Source organism: Mauremys mutica, chromosome 2 (assembly GCF_020497125.1).
Source record: "Mauremys mutica isolate MM-2020 ecotype Southern chromosome 2, ASM2049712v1, whole genome shotgun sequence".
NCBI lineage: Eukaryota > Metazoa > Chordata > Testudines > Geoemydidae > Mauremys > Mauremys mutica.
This window is the reverse complement of record NC_059073.1, coordinates 198,970,733-198,990,888: the sequence shown is the minus strand read 5'-3', so window position 1 is coordinate 198,990,888 and position 20,156 is coordinate 198,970,733. Positions and strand designations below refer to the sequence as shown.

At 42.8% G+C, this 20,156-nt stretch overlaps 1 protein-coding gene across 1 annotated transcript in view; it reads right to left on the bottom strand.

The window, feature by feature from the left end:
* Window positions 1–2,612: 2,612 nt before the first annotated feature.
* The window catches only part of LANCL2 (LanC like 2), a 51,906-nt gene continuing 34,362 nt past the window's right edge, over window positions 2,613–20,156 (bottom strand). Inside the window, exons 6-9 of the mRNA XM_045006719.1 lie at window positions 15,955–16,137; window positions 11,960–12,136; window positions 7,240–7,312; window positions 2,613–2,881 (exon numbers count right to left, since the gene is read on the bottom strand). Coding sequence (XP_044862654.1) covers window positions 2,766–2,881; window positions 7,240–7,312; window positions 11,960–12,136; window positions 15,955–16,137 — 549 coding nt within the window. The 3' untranslated portion in view covers window positions 2,613–2,765. The remainder of the gene's footprint in view (window positions 2,882–7,239; window positions 7,313–11,959; window positions 12,137–15,954; window positions 16,138–20,156) is intronic.

The following is a 20,156-nucleotide window of genomic DNA, read 5'->3' as shown; positions in this document are numbered from 1 at the left end:
CAGGCTCCCTCCCTCCCTGGACATGGCCTCCCACGGTACATTTTGCAGACACTGTATCCCTTCCTCTGCTCTCCTATTTCCTCACTGCCCCCTGTTCCCCGTCTCTTCTCTACGCTCACTCTCATGCCCTTCTGCCCCTTCCCTTCCCTTCCCTTCCTTCTTCTCTCTGGAGCCTGCCTGGACCCCTCTTGTGCTCAAAACCTTTCCTCACGTTCCTCTCTACCCATACAGCCAGTCACATGAGCCTCCTGACACTTACAAAAGAACTGAATCAGGGGCAGAATCCCCCCAATGATTTGGCAACTGATGGCGTAATGGGCCCTACTGGTCGCTGTTCTGACATTTGCACAGGATGGAAAGCCAGTGTTTTTTAATTGTGAAGACAGTCCTAGGATCTTCTTGTGGGGTGCACAGATCGTTCGTATTTATGTCAGCATATGTCTGCAAGGCGTGTTGAGTCTCGACAAGATCACAGTCACACCACACTGATATGAAAGGTGAATTAAATTGTTACCGGGAAAGGTGGAGGTTGGGGAGAAGCTGGAGGAAAGAGAGAAAAAAAAATAATGACATATCTACAGCACCTTCTCTTTTGAAGGATTTCAATGCTCTCTAGAAACTAGGGGCCCAATTTTTTCCTCAGTGCTATGAGTTACCCCTGGGCTCACGAGGCCAGAACTGGGCTACATGTTAGCCCTAGGGTAGGCTGCACACATTGCATAGCAACGCTGCATGATAGCTTAGGGAGAGAAGTAGAGAATACGCCTTGTATCCAAATGAAACCGCGGGGGTGTGGGGAGGTACTGTTTAACGCAGGCAAACTGGGGTTATGCAAGTTGGGATTTGGTTGATCTACTTTAACTGCAGAAATCTTAATAAAACATAAAGGAACCTTCACTTCCAATACGGCCCTTTTTGCAGATGACGGCTCTTACATAATAAACATTTTAAAACACTAGAGTGTAGAACATCAGGTTTAGTTCTATTCCTCGGGAATCCTGATGCAACACCACTTCCTTCTGACCGAAACAGAAAAATATTATTAGATCCTCAACGGTACATGCAGTGGGGCTATGCTGATTTATACCTGCTGAAGAGCTGGTCCTATAAGACCGTTTGTCCTTTTATTGAAACTACTGGAGAGGGAGGTTGCACAACACAAATCTGCATTTTATTTTATTTTTTGCATGTATTTTAATTTTTTGCATAACAAGTTTCAACCGCAGGTCACTGTGATAGTTTAAGTTTTGTTTATTAATGCTTTTGTACCTCCCCAACTGGCTAACATTTACAGCTCCTATCATACCGGATGGGCTATTAGGCTCATTGAAATTCAGAACAAAGAGGAAATGAGTTGCTCTCCTCTCGTTTCAGAAGTGGTGCGCCTTCCTGAATTACCAATAACTAGACACTTCTATTCTTCCAGCCCTGGTCTCCCCACGTTTACTTATATGTTGTAAACTGTATGCTGTACAGATTCCTTCAGAGGATGTGCTTGTTATAACCAAAGAGCACTACCAGGAAATGTGTAACTGCTGTCACAGTTTCACACTTTGCTATTGCATGAAACTTTGAGAAATGCTGGTATGAGTAACACACTCATGGCATCTACTGGTATGTGTTTAAGGAACTAAGAAATACTTTGCTTTTGTTACTGCTGTAGGAAGGGGACTCCCAGCAGCTCTGTAGGGCAGGAAGACCTATAGTCTCAAAAATTATTAATGATTTTGAATGCCTCAAAATCTTAAAGGGGCTTCTCTTTCTGAAAGTGCTGAGCCCCTATGTCTGACAAATCAGGTCCCTTTAAGCCTTCCCAAACTGAAAACTGAGCCACCAAAAATCACTTAAAATTCAATTTCTTTAAACATAACTTCTAGAGCAGTGGTGGGCAACCTGTGGCCCACCAGGATAATCTGATTGCGGGCCACAACACATTTTGCAGATGTTGACCATCCGCAGGCACGGCCCTCCACAGCTCCCAGTGGCCGCAGTTCACCATTCTCGGTCAATGGGAGCTGCGGGAAGTGGAAGGGACGTTCTGGCTGCTGCTTCCCGCAGATCCCATTGGCTGGGAATGCTAAAACCCAGCCACTGGGAGCTCCGGGGGCCCGTGCCTGTGGACGGTCAACGTCAGCAAAATGTCCTGCAGCCCGCAATCAGATTACCCTGATGAGCCACAGGTTGCTCACCCCTGTTCTAGAGGATGGGGAGAAACATGTTTCTTATGAAGAAACAGAGAAGTACAGCATAGAAAAGCTTAATGTTTTGTTTGAAAATTATCAGCTCATTTAAGATATAACTATGTATTAACCTGGTCACTATACTACACTGGCCTCTCTCATTTGTCAGGTCAAGTGGAACCTTATCCACAGTCACACTGCAGAAATAGCGATCCTGCTGCTGTTACTCATGCACAAGAGGGACAAGAGTGGGATTCACACAAGAAAACAGCTTTTGGCTTACAACAAAAGACTCACATCTATGGACAACACCAAGAAACATGCAAACACTTGAAAGACCTGAAGAGAACAACTGCAAAAAAGACTTCAAAACTTAATCTCTCTTTTCCCACCACCGAAGGCATCACTTAAATAAAACCTGGGCATGGCTTGTGATTCATGCTTTAATGACTTGTGGTCCTTTGGAAAAAGAGGTGTGAAGAGGGATTTCCTTGTCCCTTGTTTAGGCTTTAAAGTTGGTTCAGTATCAGAGGCACTAGACAGTCTTGTCACTCTTGACATTGAGTTTCCATTGCAACAGATCTCTTAGCTGTCCTGTTCCACTTTGTTTTCTCTCCTTTGAGGTCCAAGTTCAAATGCTGGAAACTGGGAAGTCTCTGGTACCAATATGTCCGATAGGAAATGAATAGCTCCCGCCATGCCTGAAACATACAAACCGATTTCTTATTACAATAGCTTAAGAATTTAAAAACAAACAATCAGTCAGAATTCAAACCAGATATATCAGAACCCATTTTAAAACCTCCATCCAGCAATCTGCTCTGAGCAGGGGGGATCCTAATGTCCACATGGAGCCCCAAAGCCACTGGGAATTTGCAAGGGTGCAGGTTTTCACCTGTATGGATCCAATTGCAGGACTGAGGCCTTAAATTGTGCACGCTATGGGGCACTCTGGATCTGCAAAGAGTCTGGCACATTTTTGACACTACCTTAACCTATATCAATTATCCTAATTTAGATTGTGTCTATGATACCACACCTCACATGCTTCATGGTGCTATTCTATGACTATCATAATGATGTATTTTATGTAAGATGGGTCGTGTAAGGTGTCATTGGAAAAGTTATGATTTGCTGAATATGATTATCCTATTTGTATGCATGTATCGTTTTTGCATCTGAAGTTATAAATACTGACTATGTATATGTGCTTCAAATGTAGTTACACCTGGATAATGCCCACTAAACAAGATGCTTTCAGTCCAGATAGCTGGTTGGGAGGCCTATTCAGTAGGATGACCAGATGTCCCGATTTTATAGGGATAGTCCTGATTTTTGGGTCTTCTTTTTATATAGGCGCCTATTACCCCTCCCCCCCATCCCGATTTTTCACATTTGCTGTCTGGTCACCCTACTATTCAGGGCAATGAGGCATTAGGGAAAACAAAAGGCATTAGAAGAAACTTATCTCTCACCTGGTAAGCCTTCCTGAGAACACTCCAGACAGCCTGTAAGTAATGGCTGCTATGACTCTGCAAGAACATGTGACCAGGCCACATGATTCTGGACTCCATCTTGGGATGTCAGTATTTCTCCACAAACTGGTCTGGGAACCAAGTTTTAAAACAAAGGGTTCCTGCCATATGCAAAAGCTATATATGGCAGGGAGTGACCTCATCTGTGGTTCTTCCCTCCCCACACAAGAAGATTCCTGGAAACACCCAAGGAAAAAGACTGAACTCAGGGAAGTGCTGGACCCAGGCTAAAGGGATTTCTAGCCTGTGTATGAAGACCTGAGAAACCCAAGCTGTAAAGCTAATGCAGCTTGTGCCTTAAGAATCTACAAGTCTGCCTGTACCATCAGCTAAGGTGAGAATCTGCTATTCAGATCCAATCTATCTAGTATATTAAGCTTAAATTGCATTTTTGTTTATTTGCTAGGTAATCTGCTTTGATCGGTTTGCTATCACTTACAATCTATCTTTTGTAGTTAATACGTTTATTTGCTGTTTTAATCTAAACAGTGAGTTTGGAGTGAAGTGTGTGGGAACCTTAACTCAGAGGGGCTCTTGCATATTCCTCTCCACGTTGCGTGTGGGGGGGGTGGGGGGAACACTATGAGCTTATGCTGTACAGTTCCCTGTGCAGCGCGAGACGGTATCATTTTGGGATTATGCTCCAGAGGGGGTATGTGCCTGGGGAGCTGAGAGTTACCTTGTGGGTAGCCTTTCTACTGCTGGTACATGCAGTGGCTAGTCAGAGAGCCTGCATGCAACTGCAGTTGGTTGTGTCTCTACCTATGTGTATGCTGGTGGAAGTGTAAGACCGGGAGTGTGTCTGCAGTTTGTCGCAGCAGCACAGTGTGACAGGGAGCTCAGGCTGGTAGGTCAGAGGGCTCAGTGGTATCCCAGTTCCAGGTGGCACCCCAGGGGTAACCTGTCACAGTGTCTCCAGAGGAGCAATTTTGAATTGGGGGGGAAAAAAAAGGTCACCATTCTTTTCTGAACCCTGGTTTATCATAGTAAATGTCACCACTTCCATGCCACTGGATAAACAAGGTATTAATATATTTATTGTTATCAGGAAGATAGTGCCCAGAGGCCCTAATCAACCTCAAGGCCCAATTGTGCAAGGTCTCATACAAACACATGGTATTAATGCAAGTAACATTTGGATTCCATGAATGATGAAAGAATCTTAGCATTTTAGAGCTACTACTGCTACTCTACGAAGACATCGGTAATGTTTTCTAAATGGAGTTCTGCCATTATTGATGTATAGTATGTAATCTTGTTAAAGTTGCAGTTTAGCCACTTCTTAAAACAATTTTTAAATGACCACCTTAAAAACAAAAACTAAAAATTCTGACTTCAAACCCATTGTATTTGGATTTTTAAAAACTTGAAACTATTTCTTTACCTTTTCCAGAAATGAATTATATGGGTGAGGCTGCTGCAGAGTTCTAACAAGGAAGGACCTCAAAGAATGTAAGAGATGAGTCACTCGAAGTGTGCTACCGTGGATCAGAAAGCCTATGGCTGTCAGAGGAGTTTATACATAGGGAGTATATGCTTATTTATTGGCATAGCATCACCCTGTATCATCTTCACTTACTGTACAGTAGTTCTTTATTGAAGTATCTCCTAATGTGGAAGACACTCTATTATTGAATCTGAATGCCCAACGGGAAACAATATGGGCATGTACGTATTAAACAATTTTTAAAAAACACCCCCAAAAAGTCTATAGCTTTTCCCTCCCCCCCCCCTCCCCCCAAGAAAGAATCTGTCAGCATCTCCACGCAGGGTTCCAGCATCTACCACTAACAACCCAGTTACAGGCCCTGATTCATGACAGCACTTAAGTATGTGCTTAACTTTAAGTAATGGAACTTTAGCATATGCTTAAAGACATGCTTAAACGTTCCCCTGAATAGCAAAGTTTTCCTGATTCATAGTCTCGGATGCTCAATAAAAACGGATATAGTAAAAAATCTTCTCTTCCTACTAGGCCCAAGTATCACCCTACAACGTGCAAATGCAGCTCCTAGTGACTTTAGCAGAAAGAGAGCACACACGAGAGAGTGTGTGCGCACAAGAGAGGGGCAATTTGACTCAGACTTGAAAAAATTTGGACAGAGAGAGGAAAAAAAAGAAAAAGAAAAAAAGAAAGAAAACTTGGCAAAGTTCCTCCAAATTGTAACTTCCATTTTTTGTAGCTGCGGGTCACATTAACCCCTAGACAGCCCTGAGTGGCTTTCTTTCTGCATCACGCTCTCAGTGAGTTTCTAAGCTTTTATTCTACAAATAACTCCAAGGGTGACTTTGCTGCCACTACATATAAAGATACAGTCACGATTGCTGCAGAAAGCAGCAGTTAATTCAGGGCACCATATCAGAAATATGAACACTATAATCATATTCTTTACCCCAACTGCATTTGGAAGAGGTGCACATAACAGCTGCTGACACAAAAGCCCTTAGCTTGCATTGCTATTCTAAAAAACACCCCTATAAAATCCTCTGTAATTCCCCAAACTTGTGATAGGTGGTGCATTAGGTTCACTTTCAAAGAACAGCAAAGCTATTTTAAAGCCTTTTAAGGGCGAAGATCATTGTTCTGTTTTGAGTTTACAAAAGATAAGGATTTACAAGACAGCGTTAGAAAAATATAATCTCTACTTTTCTACTTGTTCATTGTAGAACAGTGGTTCTCAAACTAGGGACACCGCTTGTTTAGGGAAAGCCCCTGGCGGGCCAGGCCGGTTTGTTTATCTGCCGCGTCCGCAGGTTCAGCCAATCGCGGCTTCCACTGGTCGTGGTTCGCCGCTCCAGGCCAATGGGGGCTGCAGGAAGGGTGGCCAGCACATCCTTCAGCCCGTGCCGCTTCCCGGAGCCCCTTTGGCCTGGAGCGGTGAACCACGGCTAGTAGGAGCCGCGATTGGCTGAACCTGCAGACGTGGCAGCTAAACAAACTGGCCAGGCCCGCGAGGGGCTTTCCCTGAACAAGTGGCGGCCCTAGTTTGAGAACCACTGGTGTAGAATATTTAAGTGACACAGGAAGGCCTTTAATCAAAACACGGCGTTTCTTTTCTTTAGCTGTGTGGATGAATTTGGTTAATATTGGTGCTCAAGAAAGGACTAATAGACCTACGTCTGGTCCTAGGCAGACCTAATAGACAAATTTTCTTACAGGCCTTTGTCAAAGAAACAAACTACTAATCTGCAATGCTGTTGCAATTCCAGTCTGATGCTCACTCAGTAATTATGATTTATAGGATAGTTCTGTGATGCACAACTATCCAACTGCCCAGATTCATGCTTGCTTATGACCCAAGAAAATTCCAAAACACAGGAGAGATTATTGAATAAATCAGTGCCTTGCCCCCATCATATACCCAGTGGCACCAGTTTTATATTGAAAATTTGCAGAATGCAGCTTTTAAAAGGTTTTCCCCATAAAGGAAAACATAACAGCTTTTCTGACTTCCAGTCATGTGCCTTACCACAAGATTGTCCTTTTTCCTAATACAACCCAGCCTGCAGCAACAATACTTTACCTTCAAATAGAGAGTAGGGTCGGTCAGGAATACGACATCCATGTGCACCATACTCTAAACACCACTCTGCAAACTGTGGGAGAGAGGGAAAAAGAAGAAGGAAAACAGAGTGGCTTAAACATGTACGAATACAGATGCAAGCTTGGACAGCAGCACATAAAGACACCTTTTAATATATAGAAAATGCAATGAGGCTCAAGCAGAGAAACAAACTGGAATCATTATCCAAGATTAAATTGTCCTGCCTCAACTAGGCTAAGACTTCAGTTAGTTTTCAGGAAACTGGAAATGCAGATTAACTGAAATCCACTACATGGTGATACAGTTTAATTAGTGGGGCAGATTTTACTTACACTTTTCACTTAACATTTTTTTTGGGGGGGCGAGGGGGAGAAGAAAGAAGAGGAAAGAAAAATGCTGCAAGAATATATTTGTATGTCAATTTGAAGGGCAAGCAGAGAATGCACCATAATAGCAACAATTTCTCCCTCTCCCTGCTAATGTATCCTTGCGGTCATGAGTAATGCCCATTAATCACATTTCTGTGTCCTTACATTGCTCACACTTCAATTTAGAATATTTAATATTCAACAGCCATTACATTACTAACCTTATTTTGTCCACCCTGAGCATTATGGTAAATCGTTATAAATACAGTTGGATCATTCAGGTTGTCAATCTTTTGTTTTCAAGAACTTTCCATTTTCTGCCTCAACTGGGCAGAGGGCGCCATTGAAAACTGTATCCCATATGCCTGATTAACCATAGTTGGTACACTTTGTATAGGGAATGCTACAAGTATTGGGCTAACATTAATTGCATTTGGAAAGATTTTAGCAGCAACGACAGTTTAAAAGCTCCTTTATGGGCCTCTCAGAAGCAACATATGTGGATCTCACCTACTCCCCCTGGTCTCTCCATGTGCTTTGCTTTTCTAACATGTTTCAACTCTGAGTCCTCTATTACTGGAACAGTCCTGCAAAGCACCTATTTAAACAAAATTTCCCCTGTAATTTGAACAGGCTTATAGAGAATAGCATTTCCTTCTCAGCAGAGGTCACCATTGCTCCATTTGTACTAGAGTCTAGCTATAGCATATTTTTTTTGTCATTTGGTTCTGCTGCACCCAACGACAACGAGACCAGACCAAGAATCAATTAATCAGAAGCAAAAGGAAAGTCTCGCACCCCCCGCTTCCTCCCACATACTCCTGAAAAATACCTCCTTCATTTAGTGAGAAGAGGGTGATGCTTTTCAAAAAGAGACAAAGTACTAGTACTCATCTCAAATAATTGTTAGGCCCAATTCTGCCCTCAATTATGCACATGTGACTCCCACTAAAGTCTACAACTTACTTCCCCTGTAATGGAGAGCAGAACTGGACTTTTGTCTGCAAAAAGTGTTTCTAACCTTAATGACTTCTCGTGGCATCCATGAAAGGTAAAGTCTCATTATTATTCTGGGAACGGAAGCAGAGGTTAAGTGACTTGCTGAAAGCCTCTGAGGGGAATCGGTATCAGAGCTGGATTATAAGTCAAAAGTTCCTAGCTTCAAGTCAGGGGGCCGGGGGAAGAAGAGAGCAGGAAGAGAGAAAGCCAGGCAGGCATGTTCATCAAGAAAGCAGCTTAAGGTGCCATCTAGTTCCCACCCAGATGGACTTTCTGACTTCAAAAATTCCGTTTGTGTTAAAAATGCTTTTACCCTCACTGAGATTCTGTTTCAGGCTGCTAATTAGGTGACTGAAGGGGTGAAGGCACCATCTACCTCTGATCACTACTTAGTCTTTCCATTTTATATTGTTACAATTTTATTCAGCAGAAAAAAAATGTCAACAATCCCCAATACACAAGGCCCAGAAGATCAGAGGTACCTACAGCCACTGGCAGACAAGTTTATTCAACTAATGGGACAATCTGTTGCAAGCCCAACAAAAAACACATTAAATAGGTGTGTTATTTGAAAAGCCAGAAGATTGAAGCATTCAGGCAAGTGATCTCCCTCTGACTCAATAACTCTCAACCCCTGCTCTCTTCCAAGTCCCTCTTAACGGTGCATGAAAAAGCCAACAAGCAGCTGTGCCGTTACCAAAGATTCTTGGATGGATTCTCTATCTTCAGCCTCATGCTTTCAGCGTGATCAGATACTGTGGTGACAGGAGCCATACAATTATCTAGATCGATAGGTGTAAGTACCCAGTGTGACTGGACATCTTGTTGCATACTGCTGCATACAAGAGAGATTTTACAAACTGCCTTAGCACTTTTGAAAGTCTCTCCCTTAAATGTTAAAGACATTTAAAATGGTTAAAGATGTTAAATGCTTCAGAACCTTGGAGACTCCAGGACGCAAAGTGGCTGTAATATATTACCAGATATTACAATCCTTCTGTCCTCCCACAAAGGGCATATGACAAAACTTAAACCTGATTAGAAAAGGAGGAGGATGGTCCAGGGGTAAGGGCACGAGCCTGGGAGTGGAAGAACTTGGATTTGACATCTTATATGTACTTGGGCAAGTCATAGTCTCCCTGTGCCTCAGTTCCCCATCTGTAACATGGGATTAATAGCACTTCCTTAACTCACAGGGGTGTTGTGAGGATAAAGATAAATTAGAATTCAAAACGGTACAGAAAAGGGCAACAAAAATGATTAAGGGTATGGAACAATTTGCATATGAGGAGAGATTACAAAGACCGGGACTGTTCATCTTAAATCTATAAAATCATGAATGGTGAAGAGCAGTGGTTCTCAGCCAGGGCTACGTGTACCCCTGGGGATACTCGGAGGTCTTCCCAGGGGTACATCAATTCATCTAGATATTTTCCTAGTTTTATAACAGGCTACATAAAAAGCACTAGCAAAGTCAGTACAAACTAACATTTCATACAGACAATGACTTGTTTATACTGCTCTATATCCTATACACTGAAATGCAAGTACAATATTTATATTCAATTATATGGTAAAAATGAGAAAGTAAACAATTGTTCAGTAATCGTGTGCTGTGATACTTTTGTGTTTTTATGTCTGATTTTGTAAACAAGTAGATTTTAAGTGAGGTGAAGCTTGGGGGTAAGTAAGACAAATCAGATCCCTGAAAGAGGTACAGTAGTAGTAATCTGGAAAGGCTGAGGGCCACTGGTGTAGAGAAAGTGAATAAGGAAATGTTATTTACCCCTTTACATAAAACAAGAACCAGGGGTCACCCAATGAAATCAACAGGCAGCAGGTTTAAAACAAACATAAGGAAGTTCTTTACATAATGCACAATCAACCTGTGAAGCTCGTTGCCAGGGGATGTTGTGAAGGCCAAAACTATAACTGGGCTCAAAAAAGAATTGGATAAGTTTGAGGAGGATAGGGTCCACCAATGGCTATTAGCCTAGATGGTCAGGGATGCAACCCCACGCTCTGAGTGTCCCTAAGCCAGTGACTGCCAGAAATTGGGACTGGATGACAGGGGAATGGATTGCTCGTTAATTGCCCTGTTCTGTTCATTCCCTCTGAAGCATCAGGCTCTGGCCACTACTGGAAATCAGGATACTGGGCTAGATGGACCATTGATCTGACCCAATATGGCTGTTCTTATGTTCTTAAAAACACTGAAGGATGCAGGAGGTCAGACTAGATGATCATAATGGTCCCTTCTGACCTTAAAGTCGATGATTCTATGATTGTGAGGCACTCAGACATTATGGTGATGGAGGCCATATAAAGTACCTAAGATAGATTGTGTTAGATGTGGTCAAGACAGATTGACCTACAGACATTACACATGCTATGTGACTGCAAGTGATTTATACAATTGTTTAGATCTACATCTCTAATGCTACTCTCCTTCAAATCATGCTGCTTCCCTGGACGAATCCAGAGCTGGAAGACAGGAAGTCCTAAGGTCTGATACCAGCTAAGCCTCTGGCTTGCTGGGCACTACAGTAAATATCAGAGGATACAGGCAAACAGAGGGCCAACAAGTTTTAAAAAACTTTCGACTGTTCCACAGTGAAATTATCGGAAACCACACACAGCCTCTGTACAGATGGCCACTGCTGATTTGAAGACAGTTGGGAGACTTTCAAATTTCCTGCTGAAGTATTTTAAATAGTCTCAGACTATACAGAAAGGTCTACAATTGTCTAATTAACTTCAGGGAGTTAAGGCTCATAACACCCTGGTAAGATAAGAAAACACAGGCACAGAGCTCAGATGACTTTCCTAAGATCACAAAGGAAGCAATATGTCAGAGCAAGGATTAGCTCTCAAAGCAGTACTCAGACCATGGGGCTCTTGAGCCCAGCAAAAAGTAATCAACTCATTTTATATACATTAAAATCTAATCCATGTGATTCAGAGTTCTAGAACCCCAAGGTAACAACTAGTGTGAAAACCAATAAACCAAAGTATAATCATTACAGACCACTGAACAGTACATGCTAGATCAGATGTATCCCATAGCGAATATCACAAGGGAATACAAATAGCATATTTTTAATATCACAATAGAACATTGGTTAGCTACGTTTAGAGTAGGTATCATCTTTTCAGGTCACTCCTATTTCTGATTCTAAACACTCTCTACATTTTGAGAATTAAAAGTTACAGGTAGCACAGAAATATTATTCCTTTTTATTATATGAGGGTATGTGATGTTTGCAATTAATCACAGAGAAATTATTACATGATTGTTGCCAGCAGAGAAGAAGCAATGCAGTAAATCCCACCTTGCAAGCCCGGTAGAGATACTTTTTGTCCTCAGTTAGATGATAGAGAGATAAGAAGGAGTAGCCATTGCCAGCGGTCCCATGGCAGATTCCATACCCTTTCCTCAGCAAACCTCTCTGCCAGATGACATCACTGCAGTCCATGGCATCCTTCAAATATTTGTCCTCTTTAAAGGTCTATGTAATAAGAAAAACACTCAAATTCAACCAACCTACCCAGCAACAGAGAAAGGGAGTGGAGAATGGGACAAGTTTCATCCGTTCTCTAGCTATTTATAATCCATCCATCATGGCAATAATTTTGCTCTCTCTTATCAGACTGCTTCCCCTCCTGTGCAGGATAAAAGAAAATTAAGACGACTTTATGAATCTGAAAGCATGATCAAAAGAAAACACAAGATCATGGAACAACAAGGTTGGAAGGGACCTCAGGAGATCATCTAGTCCAACCCCTGCTCAAAGCAGAACCAGTCCCCAGATTTTTACCCCAGATTCCTAAATGGCCCCCCCTCAAGGATTGAACTCACAACCCTGGGCTTAGCAGGTTAATGCTCTAAACCACTGAGCTATCCCTCCCCCCAAATTTTGTGTGTGACTTCAGCTCTTTAGAGATTTCAGCTGTTAATGGGGGGCCCCCCCATACTGCTGCACTCAGAACCACTTGCCCAAAGTAGGATTAATGCTTAGACCTGCTAATCAGTGATTTCAGCTCTGCAGCATGTAACAAGACTTCTAAGCTCTGTTATTACACAATGGAGAGAGAAGGCAAAGCAGTGTTTACAGCCCTCAGAAGACACTCACACTACCAGGTACACATACCTGTCCCCCACTTCTCTCTCGGTATCAGTATCTTCAATTCTAGATTCTCTCTATAGTTCACATTTATCATCTCTCAAGAGTTCTCACTCTCCTTTTTTCACTACTCCCCCCTCCTCCAAGTTGTGACTGTGTTTGATTTAAACTTGAAATACAAAAGGGTTATTCTAATTAGGTTCATGTAACAGATGGGGGCACAAGGGGTTTCAGCCCCAGCCCTTCTGGTTGATGTCATGGTGACTTCTGGCCAAGGACAGGTCCTCCCTGTTTCTACACTGAAACAGTGTCAAAGAAATGCTTTACATTTCATATTACCCAGTATGGCATTTGCCTCTTTACCAGAAGCACAAGAAAGAACAGTATATTGCCTTGACTGAAGATCAATGTTCGTACTGCAGTGGCTCTGCGAGGCACTAGCCCCATTGTGCTTGGGACCATACAAGTATTCCTCCCAGCCTGACCTTCAGCTGTGTTTCAAACACCAAGAACCCACTCTTGCAGACTTTACTCACACCCAAAACTCCATCTGAAGTTATGTTATGTAGTCCATCAGGAAAGCAGGGAATGAAACAGATGGTTTTCACTGAGACACCAGAGACCTGTAGTCTTAAGCAGCCAGTTTCTGCTCCTTCTTTATCTGGTCTCACTCAGATCAGCAGCAAGACAAAAAAGGGATGGTTGACACACTTAGAGGTTTATAAAGCCTTGATCTATCAGTGGCAGTGGCTGTCATTAAGCAAGTGACTAGTACCATCAATACGAGTTGGGTTTTTGTTTTTTAATAGTTTCATGAGCTTTGTAAAATACGACCAACAAGGCAGAGAAAATATTTCACTATTTGAATAGCTTCTCTATTACCACACAAGGACAGTCCAGTTATATGACTTAACTTGAAGGCTGGATGATTGGTTCTAGTTTCCAAGGAGCTACTTTCCATTACCTAAATCCCTCTTACTTTACAGCATGGAGTACAATCTGTTGACTCTCTCTTCAATTACTTTTTATATTGCTCTTTAAAAAGGAGACTGAGAAGTAAAAAGAAGCTAATTATGTGATCTGAACATCTTAAAAGACAAGGTAGGGCCAAAGAAGTGTCTGCCAACCGAAAATGTTCCTGATCCTCTCAACTCCTCAAGATATACAGCATTTTGTATTGAGAAAACATCACATCGGGAAGGGAAAAATGGATTTCTGCAGTGTCCAATCACCCTTCCTCTCAGAGCACTCCACAGCACATGCTCCTGTGGCTTCTGTTGCATTCAGAAACACTTTAGGAGGTTTACAGTTCAAATTTCAGGTAGCAGGGCACATAATTATACAGATAACCATGAACGCTTTTCAGAGACCAAGCAGAGAACCTGCCAAGGCAGCTTGTCAAGAACAGGAATCAATTTGCATAAATTTAATTAAATTGCTTGCTTACTAATGTTCTGTGACTCAGAGCTCCGGAACCTGAAAACAACAGCAGAACCAGTGAGGATACATAGGAACAAAGAGACTAGGCTAGTGCTAAATTATTGTGATAGGATACAAATTATATTTGTCAGGCTATATAATTTTATAAAAATATGCTAATGAGTGAATATAATGTAACTGGAATATGCTTCATGCAAAAGGTCTCTTGTAAGGTATCATTATAAAGCTTATACTCTACGGAGTGTGATCATCCTATTTGTATAAATGTACCACTCTTGTATCTGAAACTAGAAATATGAAATATAACTCTGAGGGCCTATTGTAATTATGCAAAGTGTGGGCCATTAATGGTGGTTTGGAATCTTGATGGCTCCCATTAACCAGGACAATTGACTGCAGATGGCATGTCACCTGAACTGGAATCCATCTTTAACCTGGTGTCTTTCCACTGAGAAGGAGGGGGTGGGAACTCAGAGAGGGAGAAAAGGATTCCTGCCTTATGCAAAAGATATATAAAGGGGTGGAACAGAACAAAGAGGAGGGAGCCATCATGAAGAATCCCCTAGCTACCACCTGAGCTGAAAGAAGAGCTGTACCAGGGGAAAGAATTGTGCCCAGGCCTGGAAGGTGTCCAGTCTGAGAAAAAACAAACAAACAAACAAAAACTTACTGAAGCATCTTTGAGGGTGAGATTATCTGTATTCAGTTTGATTAGACATAGATTTGCGCATTTTATTTTATTTTGCTTGGTGACTTACTTTGTTCTGTCTGTTACTACTTGGAACCACTCAAATCCTACTTTCTGTATTTAATAAAATCACTTTTTACTAATTAACTCCGAGTGTGTATTAATACCTGGGGGAGCAAACAATTGTGCATCTCTATCAGTGTTATAGAGGGCAAACAATTTATGAGTTTACCCTGCATAAGCTTTATACAGGGTAAAACTGATTTATTTGGGTTTAGACCCCACTGGGAGTTGGGTATCTAGGTGTTAAAGACAAGCACGCTTCTGTTAGCTGCTTTCAGGTAAACCTGCAGCTTTGGGGCAAATAATTCAGACCCTGGGTCTTTGTTGGAGCAGACGGGAGTGTCTGGCTCAGCAAGACAGGGTGCTGGAGTCCTGAGCTGGCAGGGAAGACAGGGCTAGAAGTAGTCTTGGCACATCGGGTGGCAGCTCCCAAGAGGGTTTCTATGATCCAACCCATCACAGGATACACATTATATTTCATGGAATCATAGAACTTAAGGAGTCGGGAAGGAATTTTCCTCCAGGGTAGATTGGCAGTGGCCCTGGAGGTTTTTCGCCTTCCTCCGCAGCATGGGGCAGGGGTCGCTTGCTGGAGGATTATCTGCTACTTGAAGTCTTTAAATCAGGATTTGGGGACTTCAACATCTGAGTCAAGGGAGAGAATTATTTCAGGAGTGGGTGGGTCAGCTTTTGTGGCCTGCATCTTGCGGGAGGTCAGACTAGATGATCATAATGGTCCCTTCTGACCTTAAGTTCTATGATTCTATTTGTCAGGCATCTGGGATCTTTGTAATCTGACATCAGCAGTAAGTGCTACATCTTAATAATACTACAATCCTTAAAGTAAAAGATGGTTTAGAGATACTGATTTTTAAAATTAAAGACACCTTTAACATTCTGAATAAAGACTCAAAGATTACAGACCAAGATTTCAAAACTAGGAGCCTAAAGATCAAAAATTACTTCTGTAGACATACGGACGCGCGAGGATGTGTATAAGAGAAAGACTTACCTTATAAGCTTGCATTAGCATGTGGATGACTCCCGGGGAACCATGGCACCAGTGGACTAGTCTATCGGTTTCATTGCTTAATGATGATGGATAGTTCCCAGATCTGAACTTTTTATGACGTACATAGTCAATGCTCGGTTTCACCAGCTCTGTCAGGGTCTCCTGAGCCACATCTGAAACTGGCTAAGAACAAAATAATCACACATTAAAATGTAGTTCTTTACTCTGTCCATTCGATTTTGCGCACATAAACACTCATACGTAGAAAATTCCATGTACAAATCTCAAAGCTCTTTATAAGCATTTCATTAATTTACTCTCACAATACCCTTATGAAAAGCAGTATTATCTCCTTTCTAAAGATGGACAAATTGAGGCACGTTGGGTGACTTACATCAAGGGGACCCAGGATGACTGTGACAGAACTGGAATAGAACACAAGTTTCCAGACTCCTAGACCTCTATCAATGCCTTAACATCGAAAAAGAGCACTTAAGGAGGAAGGCGGTTTGGTTATTTATAACACACACTTGACGACAAAAGATATATAAGCCCAGTGTGGTTTTAAAACAATGGCCTAACTGCATGAAATACAAACCTGGCATGTTTCCCTGACGTGAGGTGTTCCTCATAAGGCAGCTATCAGAGTACTGTTGTGGCCAATGACCATCTTTCTAAATGTTTATGAAGGTAAAGTATTTTCATCATAAATAAAGCTTCCTAAACCTATGGACAGCTGAAGAAAGTAAACAAACTGAGTGGCAGGATCTAACACAGTCAGCCCAACAGCTGGTTGGGAAGAATCACATCCAGAAAACAGACATCAAGGACCAGATTTTCAATATTTATTTAGGTGCCTAGTGTTGCAGGTAAGTACTTTTGAAAATCCTAGTCGGTGCATTTGTGAATCTTTAGGCATCTAAATATCTTTGAAAAATCTGGCCCAAAGAATGCTGTTCTTCCCCTAGATACTCCCCATGACTTCACATTAATGTTAATAGGATTTACATTCTTGCCTTAGAGGAGAACATGCCCACTTCTAAGTGAAGTGCTGATACCAGTACCTTTATATTTAATTAGTAAGTACATTGTGGGGTTTGCAGGTGTTCCTAATTAACATCCATCTCCCCTCCCATCTACTTTATGGGATTTTTCACAATAAGGCTCTATTCTTTTCAAAGCCCACATGACCTCTGAAATTCTTGAAAGCCTTGGGAGTAGCAGGGACCACATCTGTCTTTTTAAATTATTGCCCACTGTGCTCAATTTTATTACAGTGCTTCTGCAGATCTGCGTTTAATAGGACAGCACCCCGCTGCAATCACACTCCTAGGGCCAAAGGAGAAGACTTTAAGCATCTACAGCTTTCAAATATGTTCACCTGGAAACTGCAATATCTATTTACTTTGTTTTTTTCTTATGTCAGACGAGGAATGTTTACTTTGCTGGCCTAGTTAGTTATAAGTACCAAAGTCAGCTACTGTGCTATCAGTGGGGGACATTATTGTTTCACCATTAATCATAGGTACTTACATAAATCCATCAGCTCTCCATAAAAGCACAGAAATGTAGGGCTGGAAGGGACCTCGAGAGGTCATCTAATCCAGCCCCCTGCACTAAGGCAGGATTAAATATCTCTAGACCAGCGGATCTCAACTCACGGTCTAATCAGCATACAGCTGTGGCCCATGTGATAGCCTCAGGGCTGTAACTTCGGTTGGATGGGAGGGGCACCTGCCCAAGGCACTGAGCTGGTGAGGTGGAGGGGGTGCAAATTCATGCTCAGTGGTGTCAGCCCCCTGCCCCCAGCAGGATCAGACCCAGTAGCATCAGTAGCAGGAGACCAGGGTGCTCAGTGCCCCCTCCCCCGCCCCACTCCACAGGATTGCAGGTCCGGTGACTCTGGCTGGAGCAGGCGCATTAGGACCACAATGGCAAGTGGGCAGGGCAGGCGGCACGGCTGAGCTACCTGCTGTGGAGTTAAGAGACAATGGGCATGGGGGGGGGGAAGGGTCAGGGGCTAGGGCTGCAGAAGGAGGTTGCAGCTGATGCTTAGGGAACTGGTGGCTAGGGGCAGTCCCTGGATGAGGGGCTAGATATTAAGGCACAGTCTCTAGGTGGGGAGCTAGGTGCATGGAAGGCAGTCCCTGGGTGTGGGGCTGGGTGCTGGAGAGGACAGTCCCTAGCGGGGCTATTCTGCCCCGAACAGGGCACCCTGTCTCTGCAGGGCAGGCATGTGTGCCAGCATAGCGCTGGGGGATCTAGATACTGGGGAGGCACTCCGCACCATGCAGGGCTCCCCATCTTTACAGGCAGGTTCTACAGCTGCGCTCTCCGGGTGCTCAGCCCAGCCACGCCACCAGCAGCAGCACAGAAGTGAGGGGGACAATACACATTATAGGATGGAAATAGTTGCAAAATGGGAAGTTGACCCCATGCTCCCAGTCACCCTGGCACAACTTGTTTCAGCCCCATCATGCATTGCCAAAGCTTCCCAAAAGACAGTGCATTGGATGGTGAAGAGTCGTACACTGGGATACCTACTCGTGGTGCACCGCACTCTGTATAGATACAGTGCGCTGACATAAGGAGACAAGCATGCACGCACACAACTGATGCGCTTACTGCGGCGGCTGTATGCCTACGTAAGTAAGTTGCTAGTGTAGACATGGCCTTAGACACAAAGCCTCAAGTTGTGCACAGGGGGAGTGTAACCATTGGACCACCTTTTGATTGCGCCAGCAGTGTGTAGTCCTTGTGTCGCCTCAGTGCAATTGTATTCCATCCTCATGCACGGATACACCTGCGGAGTGAGACTTTTTACACCTTTCTTTCCTTGCTTGTGCTCCCATTTAGGTCTGTGCAAAATCAAGTCCTTTAATTTAAGCTGACTTTTCTTTTAAAGTTAAGAGCCCGTGATAGGACACGTGTTTCTATAGAATGTTGTTTCACTCAGACCACAACAATGGCAGCAATGTAGTAACTGGGGAAAAATTACTATCCTTAGCACAGAAACAGCATGAACTAAAAAAGAACCAGCAGAGCCCCCTATGGTAGACACAACGTATGCTGACAGGAGTTTCTCTGTTGGCATAGTAACACCACCTCACCAAGCAACATTTGCTATTCCAACTGAAGCACTCTTCCGTTGGCACAGTTGTGTCTGTTCTGGGGGCTTCACTGGCATAGCAACGTTAGCTACAGGGCACTGTCTTTCCATGCCTCTGAACGACACAGCTATGCCAGCAGAACTTTGGCCAGAAATCATAAGCTTTCTGGGAGAGGGACTGTCTTTTTGTTCTGTTTTGTTCAAGACCAAGCAAAATGGGCCAGTACAAATAATAAATAGAGTAGTTATTAAAGACACAAACTTACTAATTAGCTAAGAACTGTTAGATGGAAGGAAAGAGTTTATTTAATGATGAGAGGAGGGGACTTGGCCTTGAGATTCCTGGCTCATATCTGCCCTGGCTCACTGCTACTTAACACTTCTGTGCCTTGGTTCATCCAGCTAGAAGTAGGTACAATAATACTTACTAACCTCACAATGGTGTTGCAAGGAAACTGTTTGTAAAGGGTTAGAGGATCCTCAGATCACAGGCAGTAAGTAGAAAGTAGGATTATAATTAAAGAAAGAAAAAACTCCTAAGTTCTTTGCCAAAAAGTTCTCTTAGTGTTGGGAAAAACCCACATATCTTGTTCCTTCTGCAGGAAGTGACTCAGCTCTGAGTGAGTCACAGTGTTTAATGGACAATGAAAAGGCATAAACCTAATAATGTACAAGTAAGTTTTGTGGTAATTGTCAAAAGCAGCAATCGTACAGAGGAAGAAATTACAATTCTGCCCAGATTTATGGTCAGAGTAGTTGCCACTTACAACCAGCAGTATTTGACAGAATTATTTCTGTTAATTAACCATCTGAAACAGCAAAGAAAGAGGAAAGGGTTGGAAAGAGTTGGTGATTTTCCTAAGGGAGGGGATGTCATCAGGAGGGTCAATGAGCAAATAAGAAACTTGATATTACCTGAGGCAGAACAAAGACTGCTAGCACCTTTGGAAAATAGAGCAAGGGGGATAAATTAGACTTTGCAGCCCAACAGCCACAATGCTGTACAATGACATTTGCTGAAATTATTTCCAGTTCTCATCACTAATACGAAGATGAGGCATGTTCTGCTTGTCTTCAAATGTCAGCTTCGCCT